This window comes from Lithobates pipiens, unplaced genomic scaffold (genome assembly GCF_037356315.1).
Source record: "Lithobates pipiens isolate NorthernLeopardFrog02 unplaced genomic scaffold, aLitPip1_a1.2 Scaffold_19, whole genome shotgun sequence".
Classification (NCBI taxonomy): Eukaryota; Metazoa; Chordata; class Amphibia; order Anura; family Ranidae; genus Lithobates; species Lithobates pipiens.
In genome coordinates, this window is record NW_027507764.1 from 25,149,368 (window position 1) to 25,159,800 (window position 10,433).

Consider the following 10,433-nt stretch of genomic DNA (forward strand, 5'->3'; position numbering starts at 1 on the left):
GTACAATTTCTATTGTCTGGTATGCTGAGATAACAAAAAAAATCAGTGAGTGGGCTGCCATCCACAAGATGGCGCCCTTTGCACCTCCCAGTAAGATTGGCTATTACAGTGCACCACCCTGTGATAGGCAGTCCAATGGCTGAGAGGAGAGCACTGACAGCTGTGTTCTGGCAGGGGTGGGGAAGTGCGGGGCGTAAGTCCCCCTGTCAGAACACTATAGCACAGCAGGGGAGATCGCTGTACTAACATCACGTGTGTTGGTACAGTGATCTGTCAGGTTTTTTTCATTTAGCATACAATGTGTACCAGGCTTTAGACAGGACAATAGCCAACCTCACTGGGCAACGTTCATAAAAACTGGAAGAAGGAAAAACTGAATTCAGGCTCAATTGTCAAGAAGATCTGAGAAAACAGAATTAAGGCTGTGATTGTTTACTATGAGCAACACATCGTTTTTCCTTCTAACCAGTCTTTATGAATTTGGCGCAATTTGTTTTATTAAAATATACTTTTACCTGCTGCTGAACCCCCCCCCCCAGAACAAAAAATGATTTCAGAAAACATCAAGTCATTTCTTACTTTTCCGGTTTTCCAGAACCGAGGATCACTCATGTTAGGAAATGTTTTAGGCACATAGTCTGGGCCTCGCAAGACAGAAATGTGGGTGCGCCAAAGACCATTATTCTTAAAAAGCCAGCTTTGTAAATAAAGATTAGTTTCAATTTCTGACTTCTCATTAAAGTTGATCGTTTCTCCCTCGGTGTGCTCGTATTCAATTCCTCTCACAAATTTATGCAGCTTTTCATGGAAGATAGAAATACACAGATTATGATATACAGTTACAAAAGTTCTGACATAAATGTCTGCTGGAAAATACAAAATGGTCAGATTTAATGTACTAGATGGCATTTCTATAAATGGGAAAAGGAATGAATGGATCAGGAGAATCACTCATTCTTTATTATATTATTATAATTATTATTATTATATTTGATTCCCCTACAATGTTTCCATCTACATCTCTCTGCTATGAAAAGAAACCCCGAACCCAATAATCCATAGAATCCTCAATCATTCACTTTATCTTCAGATTGGACAAATGTGTACATACAGTATGTGTACGTGTGTGTGTGTGTGTGTGTGTGTGTGTGTGTGTATATATATATATATATATATATATATATACACACAGGATCCAATTCAAGGATTTTTATTTGCAAAAAGGAGTAGACAAAACACAGTCTCTCAATGAGGGTTACAGGGTTTTAGGTACAAAGTTCAGGTACTTTTGGAACTTAGTCATATAGGAAGTCTCTCACTTTAGAAATCCAGAGAATAGCCATTCACAACTGGATTCTCACCACTACCGGATAGACCCTCTCTCACCAGGCCTAGCAGCCGACAGAGTGCTCAGATAAAGCAAAGTCTCTGCCACAGACTTGCTATAGGACACTTGAATAAAGTCTCTGCCACAGACTTGTTGTAGAACACTTGAATAACTGAAAGATGTAGACAAACTTAGAGAACCCTCATACGGTACCAGTATCTTGCAGCCGGTCCGGCGATACCGTACGAGTGTAGATTCGTTTGGGGTCTTTCAACTAAGCCTCCAGGCTCTTTCTGAGAAACCAGCTTTCCGCGTGGCCTTCTCCCGAAGAGTCCTCCCCTGGTTGCTTCTCCAGTTGCTGGGCTTCTCCACAAACCGAGACAGCACCGGACCGCCTCCGAATCCTCTTTCCAGTTACTTTGCCTCGGGCTAGCCAGCCCAGAGACTCGTAATTGGATGGATCCACACCCCAGGCCACGAGAGCCCTGGGGGCTGGTCAGGAGGACCAGGACCAAACAGACAGAAAGCACTTATAGACTGGAACCCCAAAGCATGTGATGTCAGTACCTTAAGTAACCTCTCCCAGAATGCACAGCAAGATGACACTTCCACTGGGCTGGTTCCGAGAAAGAATTGGCACTCAATGTGCCCAGCTGAACTGTGTTCTCACACCTGCCAGCGATGACAGCACCACCCATAGCCAAGCAGAACACAGTGCAATCCAGCTAGACTGGCACTGAAACCATAATTTGGTGTAATTGAACCCAAAACCAAACTGCAGTTCCAGGAATGTTAAATGAAAAAACACATAGCGCATGCTCTTCGGGATCCGGCGCTACATACTTCTCATTCCAGTTTAGACGATGTCCTCATCGTCTGGGAAAGAAAGGAAAAAAACAAAAATCTACTTCTAATCCTAACAAAATTGAGTACCTGAACTTTAGGGTTGGAATGGGGGCACATAAGGTGGGGGGCTGGTATCTGGGGGCCCCCTTATTAAAGGGGGCTCCCAGATTCCTATAAGCCCCTCGCCCGCAGACCCCGACAACCAACAGCCAGGGTTGTCGGGAAGAGGCCCTTGTCCTCATCAACATGGGGACAAGGTGCTTTGGGGTGGGGGGCCACAGGGCCCTCCTTCCCCAAAGCACCCCCCATGTTGAGGGCACGCGGCCTGGTACGGCTCAGGAGGGGGATGCTCGCTCGTCTCCACCCTCTTTCCTGACAAGCCGGGCTGCGTGCTCGGATAAGGGTCTGATATGGACCTTGGGGGGACCCCCACGCCGTTTTTTTCGGCGTAGGGCTTCCCCTTTAAGTCCATACCAGGTGACGGGGCCAGCTAGGTGTCAATCTCACCAATGGAGGCGGCGACATTGACCTCCTTCGCTAGTCCCCTCTACTCAAATTGAACGGACTTTGCTCAGTGTGTGGGCAAGTCGGTTCATTTCAAAAGTCCTGCCATAGTCCGGCTGTTTGTCCGCCGCACCTAGTCCGCTGGATAGTCTGATCGTGTGTACGCGGTATAAGGGAGATAAGCAGAGGAGTGATTGGCACTGATTGTTGTTAAGAATTTTCAAACCCATCATTATGTATTTTTCATTACTCATTACCACAATGTTACCGCCTTTGTCTGAGGGTTTTATAGCTAGACCATCCCTCTCTTTTAGACTTCTAAGATCTTAATATGGTTCAACAGTCACATTTTATGGGATAGTTCCTAAGGCCATATTCTCCATCTCCTCCACCATTCATCTGACATTGGGACACTGGGTTGGGTCTGAGTTGAAACTTATTGGATTTGTTTTTATATTCCTGTTGTAATTTTGAAACCGGGTTTATTGTCAGTAGTCTGTAGTATTTGTGGTAGAAAAGCCTTTCCAGTCTGATAGAACTCCCAATAAGGGTGATTTTTGAAATACTTTTATAAAAAATGTACGCTTGAAATTTAATTTTCTACCAAATAAGTTCAGACTTTTCACTTCTACCAGAAGGGAATAAGTGAGACAACAACAGTTGTCAGTGAATTTGGGGTGAGGTTTATAACTTTCAACTCATCCCTCATACAATGCTGTGAAAATGTATTTGCCCCCTTTCTGTTTTGTTGTTTTTTTTTTTGCATATTTGTCACACTTCAATGACTCAGATCATCAAACAAATTGTATTACACAAAGATAGACTGAGTAAATACAAAATGCAGTTTTGGGATCTCACTGTGGAAGATCAATCTGTGTTCTGGTGATCAGATCTAATGTGTGTACTGGAGGTGGATCTAACCGGGAAGATAAATCTGTGTTCTGGTGATTAGATCAAATGTGTGTACTGGAGGTGGGATCTCACTGTGGAAGATCAAGCTGTGTGCTGGTGGTCAGATTTAGTGTGTGTACTGGAGGTGGGATCTCATCGGGGAAGCTAAATCTGTGTTCTGGTGATCAGATCTAATGTGTGTACTGGAGGTGGGATCTAACCGGGAAGATAAATCTGCATTCTGGTGATTAGATCTAATGTGTGTACTGGAGGTGGGATCCCCCTATGGAAGATCAATCTGTGTGCTGGTGGTCAGATCTAATGTGTGTACTGGAGGTGGGATCTCACTGGAGAAATCCCAGTAGGAACACTGTGAAGGAGAGTTACGGAGGGGTGGTAGAGATTCTGTATGTAGAACGAACAGTGCACAGTCCACGTTTTTAACTACTGCTTTTCAGCTAACAGAAAACAGGACACTTTATTCAGAGAAAAGACATAGAGTTTAGCATAGAGCATCTACAAACTTATAAACACTGTCATGAAGAATATACTGCAGATTAAATATATATAATATAAATGCATATAAATATATATAATGCATGTATATATATATAAGTACTTGTGAATCTGGACTATTTGAAAGTGTCTTCTAACATGGTGTATATAAAGCAATTAGCAAAAGAATAAAAACAATAAATGCCCAGAAAAGGTGATTGTCATTTTCCTGATCTCCCGGACAATAATGCCGCGTACACACGAGCGGACTTTTCAACATCCAAAGTCCGAAGGACCGAGTCCGTCAGACTATCCGATCGTGTGTGGGCTGCAACGGACTTTTGATTCACCAAAGTCTGACGGACTTTAGAATATGGAACATGCTTCAAATTTTCCCGAAGGAACTCCGCCGGACCCGGTCCCCTTCGAAAACTCCGCTCGTGTGTATGCTACTCCGACGGACTAAAACCGACGCTAGGGCAGCTATTGGCTACTGGCTATGAACTTCCTTATTCGAGTCGGGTCGTACGTCATCACGTTCGAATCCGTCGGAGTTTAGTGTGATCGTGTGTGGCCAAGTCCGTTCGGCCGAAAAGTCTGTCAGAACTCCGTCGGAACTCCGGCGGAACTCCGGCGGAACTCCTTTGGAAGTCTGTCGGACATAAGTCCTCTCGTGTGTACGGGGCTTAAGAGGGATCCCACCTCATTCCCATAATTCTTATGATCATAATAATAGAAACACTATTATACTACTTACTATGTGCTGGAATCTATTTTGTTCAGTTTTATTCTTTATCATGTAATCTACAGCATTGCCCAGAAATGTTACAGCCATCCACGCATAGGAAGGTATAGGTGTATGAATGTTAAATATCTTTGACCAATCTGTTAAATCCGGACAAGGAGTTAAAGACATCCCAAGTACTCGTTCAAAAAATACATTTTTGTATTGGTTTTGGGAGCGGCACCCAAACAATAAAATCCAAATATCTTCCAGTATTGGGTCATGTAAGCAGCTAGAGACGTTGCCGTGGCCATAATCATCATAGTTTACTTTCGCTAGTGCTGACCATAAAAATATGAAACTGCAGTTGAGTGGTGAATAGTCCATCTTAATCAGAAATAGTCTACTCCATGATGGTGGAAGAATAAATGTGATATCTTTTACAACAGAGGGCATACGAGAAACAAGATAAAAAAAGTTGTTTGTGTAAGATCCACACACTATGACAACTTTAGATGTTGATTCACTAATAATCTTAAATTTCTGAATATCTCTTTTAATTTCCCCAATGAGTGGAATGATATATTCTGTGCAGATCCCATGTTGGCTCATCCTCTTACTCAGTTCTTGGGACTCCTCATCACCGATGCCATCATCTGATGATAATATTCCAACCCAATTCCACCCGAAATGATGCAATAATTTAAAAATAGTTGCATAACGGGCCCGGTTGTCTGGTGTCATACGCAAGAACGTTGGATACATTTTTCCATCACGCAGGGGAGTGTGAATGGTTTGATAACTGATCTGGATAAGATGTTATTATTAACATAACAAAAATATGAGAAATGTTATATATAAATGTCACACAATGATACCTTGTCATTTATTTATTTCTGTTCTAATGGTAAGAAGTACTTGTCAGAATTTATATCATAGAGATCTAATTATATGACAGCACACAACGCCTACTTACCTTCTCCAACCTCATATCCGGCCCTTAAGGCTGGGTTCACACTGCACCCGACTTCACAGTCATGTGACTTTTGAAGGACTTTGAAGTTGGATAGCAGTGCAACTTTGGCATGACTTGAATGCGACTTCTGTAACAGAAGTCAATGCAAGGCATACCAAAGTCGGACCAAAAGTAGTGCAGGAACTTTTTTCTAATTTGGTGCATCTCAAGTTGCATTGATTAGAACGGTTCCATTGCACAGATTTGGGACCAACGTCTATGTAACAAATGCTCCAAAGTCGGCGTGATTGTCAGATCAGTGTGAACCGCGCCTCATTCACCTACAACAACTGCTCACTCTGAAGCTGCTATAAAACAATAAGACCATCCTGATATATACTGTATTCAATTGGATTACAGAGAATTTACATCTCCAATCCATATGTAGTGCCAGCTCCTGACAAGCAAGCGCTATATGTTTTTTTCAATTTAATATTCCTAAAACCACAGTTGGGTTTTATGGTTGATTATGCCACATTATGGTTTCAGTACCAGTCCAGCTGGATTGCACTGGGTTCTCCTTGGTCACAGGTGTCGCTGTCACCGCTGGCAAGTGTGAGAACGCAGTCTGGCTGGGCGTATTGAGTGCCATCCTTTCTCGGAACCAGCACAGTGGGAGTGTCATCCTGCTGTGCACTCTGGGATATTGTATTTAAGGTGCTGAGATCACGTGCTTCGGGGGTTCCGGTCCAGAAGATCTTTCTGTTTTTTTGGTCCTGGTCCTCCTGACCAGCCCCCATGGCCCTCGTGGCCTGGGGTGCGGATCCATCCAATTCCGAGTCTCATGGCTGGATAGCTCGAGGCGAAGTAACTGAGAGGAGGATTCAAAGGTGGTCCGGTGCCGTCTCATCTGAGGAGAGGCCCAGCAACTAGAGAAGAACCCAGGGGAGGGCGCATCGGGAGGAGGCTATGCACAAGGCTGGCTCCTCCGAAGGAGACTGGAGGCTCAGTTGAAGGACACTAAATGGATCTACACTCATACGGTATCGCCGAACAGGCTGTGAGATACTGGTACCGTATGATAGCTCTTTAAATCTACCTACGTCCCTCAGTTACATCCAAGTCTGTGGCAGAGACTTTGTTCACTTATTCTACATTCAAGTCTGTGGCAGAGACTTTGCTTTACTTAACACCCTATCGGCTGCTAGGCTTGGTGAGAGAAGGCCTATCCAGTAGTTGTGAGAATCCAGTTGTGAAACGGTAATTCTCTGGATTTCTATTGTGAGAGACTTCCTATTTTTTGCAGTTCCAAAAGTACCTGAACTTCCTTCCTAACCCGCTACACTTTTTTGAGAAACTGTTATCTTTTTCAATAAATATCCTAAAAAGAGGATCCAGTGTCAGTGTCTACAATTCTTTGGGCCATCTACCACGGGAAACCCCAAGACGCAGACGAGGTCAAGAAGGTAACGGTAAGCCCAATAAAACCAGCAGCTTCTTCGGGGGTCAGTGCTACACATACATCACCAGTGTGTGATTGCAGGGGGCACATTTGCAACTGGGGCTCTTTCTCAAAGTGGCAATTTCTATAAGTGGAAGCACTTCGGACTCTGCACTTATCATTAACTGATTATCTGACTGTCTCATCTGACAATCTCTTCTCTCATCCTACAGGTATGTGCTAACTGAACCATCTCCACCCAAAAACTGAAACACTGCTATGTGCTTTTCATGTGTGTCTTTAAAAATGCTGGTATGTTATTTTTGCTCAACAGTCTGTAGATCTGTCCACATTACAATGCTTTATTATATCCCTTGTCTGTAAAAATGGCTTATTATTGCATAAGCTTTCAAATGGCTAATTAAGATTGTGAGATGAATTTCCTTAATTATTTCTGAGTCAGCTTACATGAAAATGTGTGTTTTATTGTACACACCAAATAGAAAAATAATACTTACAAAAATAGTACAATGATACAAAATATAACTGTGTTGTTTCAAATATGATTAAAGTTCTAGTATAGTTCATTCGTTTCAAAGATTAAAATAATTCTTAGCATTAGACCATGTGCTCATGAAATCTAAAATGGCTGAATAACCCTTTGTATGCTGAAGAGTAGCTGAAGAAAGTCTGTGTGCTGAGATGGATGTTGTGTCTAGAGCAGGCTGGATGAAAAAGACTTTCTTCCAGGAAACTTTTAGGTTATATGAACTCAGATTTCTAAATTTGCGCCAAAAGAATACACCCTCCTTTTCCTCTTACCGTCACCTCCCCTTTTGCTTCTCACAAGGGTGAGGGCTAAGGAGTGGATACCTGAGCTTTTCAACATCTGGTATCCTTCAGAGCATAGGCTGCTCATATGACAGGAAATGGGAGAAGGGACCTAAACCTTAAACTTTAAACAAAATATCAGTTACATTGGAAAATGTCTTTAAAAGCATATATAAGATTTACAATATCCATCAAAATCCTGACAGATTCTAGATGTTTACTAATCCAGTTCAGTATGTCACCATCTGGAGGTTATTAACTCAAATTCCCACACCCATATTACCTCCCTCACCATCCTGCTTCTTCTAACCCCTGGAGATATATCCCCAAACCCTGGGCCTCCATCACTTAACTGTACCCCATGCATCCATCACCCTGCACCCTCTGGCAGCAGCCGCAATCAACACAATTAAGTTCCCATTTCAATTCTTCCCAAGACCAGACTCCCTTTCTCTTGTGCCCTTTGGAACTCCCGCTCTGTCTGCAACAAACTCACCTCTCTCCATGATCTCTTTATCGCCAACTCATTTAGCCTACTCGCCATTACTAAAACCTGGCTCCACGAATCCGACACTGCGTCTTCTGCTGCCCTATCCCATGGTAGTCTTCTTTGGACTCACTCCCCCAGATCCAATGGACATAAGGGAGGAGGTGTCGGAATCCTTCTAGCCCCACATAGCACCTTTCAGGTACTTCAGCCACCTCCCTCTCTGTCATTCTCCTCTTTTGAAGCACACTGCATTCGTCTTTTCAGTCTAATTTCTCTAAGGATAGCTGTGATCTACAGGCCCCCTGGAACAGTATAAACATTTCTTGATGACTTCTTTGCCTGGCTACCCTACTTTCTTTCCTCTGAAATCCCCACAATAATTCTTGGGGACTTCAAAATCCCTTTTAATACTAACACTCCTGCCCCTTCCAAACTTCTCAGCCTAACCTCCTCGTTTGACCTGAAGCAGTGGATACATGCTCCTACTCGCTCTGAAGGTAATATCCTTGACCTTGTTTTCTCTCACCTTTGCACTCCATGTAACCTCTTGAACTATCCATTCCCTCTCTCTGATCACCACCTTATTAGTTTCACTCTCTCCCTCTCCTTCACCTCCTCTCCCTCCAACCGCCTTAAAGTTACCCGCAGAAACCTGCGTCATCTCAACCCTTCTCTTTTCTACTCTGCTATCGACAACCTCTACGACAATATCTCACCCCTATCCTGCACCAACCTAGCCACTTCTGTCTACAATGCTTTACTTCTAGCCTCACTGGACTCACTGGCCCCCCTCACTACATATAGAATCAAGTCCCGACCCCTTCAACCTTGGCAAACAGATGTTACTAGAAGTCTGAAAAAACATAGTCATGCTCATGAGCGCTTGTGGCGTAAGACCAAGTCTTAGGCCGCGTACACACGAGAGGACTTATGTCCGACAGACCTCCAAAGGAGTTCCGCCGGAGTTCCGACGGAGTTCTGGCGGAGTTCTGGCGGACTTTTCGACCGAACGGACTTGGACACACACCATCACACCAAACTCCGACGGAGTCGAACGTGATGACGTACGACTGGATTCGAATAAGGAAGTTCATAGCCAGTAGCCAATAGCTGCCCTAGCGTCGGTTTTAGTCCGTCGGAGTAGCATACACACGAGCGGATTTTTCGAAGGGGACCGGGTCCGGCGGAGTTCCGTCGGGAAAATTTGAAGCATGCTTCATTTCTAAAGTCCGTCAGACTTTGGCGAATCAAAAGTCCGTTGCAGCCCACACACGATCGAATAGTCTGACGGACTCAGTCCGTCGGAGTTTGGATGTTGAAAAGTCCGCTCGTGTGTACGGGGCATTAGAGAGATTTCAACCAATATAAATCTGTCCTCTAAAAATACAATTCCAGCCTCCTCTCTGCCAAGCAGACCTATTTTTATCACTCTCATTAGCAACTTTATCATCCCATCCCCATCAACTCTTCTCTACCTTCAACTCTCTACTTCGTCCTCCACCGCCTCCACCCACCAACTCACTCACTGCCCAGGAGATTGCCAATCACTTCAAACAGAAGATTGATACATTTCACACGGAGATCTCTACTGTTCTGATACCCTCCATGCTTTACAATTCATGCCCACAGACACAATCATTACTTCCCTCTTTCAACCCCACCACTATAGATGAAGTTGCTAAACTACTTGGTAATGTCCATCTTACCACCTGCCCTCTGGATCCTTTTCCCTCACAAATGCTACGTTCACCCTCTGGCTCTATGTTACACTCTCTAACCCACATCTTCAATCTCTCCCTCTCTTCTGGCATCTTCCCCAACTCTCTAAAACATGCACTTGTCAGACCCATACTTAAAAAGCCCTCACTGGACCCATACAATCTTAACAACCTACAACCCATCTCCTTGCTCCCCTTCTTATCCAAACTC

The 10,433-nt window shown here is 43.8% G+C and overlaps 1 protein-coding gene across 1 annotated transcript in view; it reads right to left on the minus strand.

The window, feature by feature from the left end:
- Positions 1 to 5,882, minus strand: part of LOC143998163 (vomeronasal type-2 receptor 26-like) — a 75,326-nt gene extending 69,444 nt beyond the window's left edge. Inside the window, exons 1-2 of the mRNA XM_077493895.1 lie at positions 4,821 to 5,882; positions 580 to 798 (exon numbers count right to left, since the gene is read on the minus strand). Coding sequence (XP_077350021.1) covers positions 580 to 798; positions 4,821 to 5,552 — 951 coding nt within the window. The 5' untranslated portion in view covers positions 5,553 to 5,882. The remainder of the gene's footprint in view (positions 1 to 579; positions 799 to 4,820) is intronic.
- Positions 5,883 to 10,433: the final 4,551 nt, after the last annotated feature.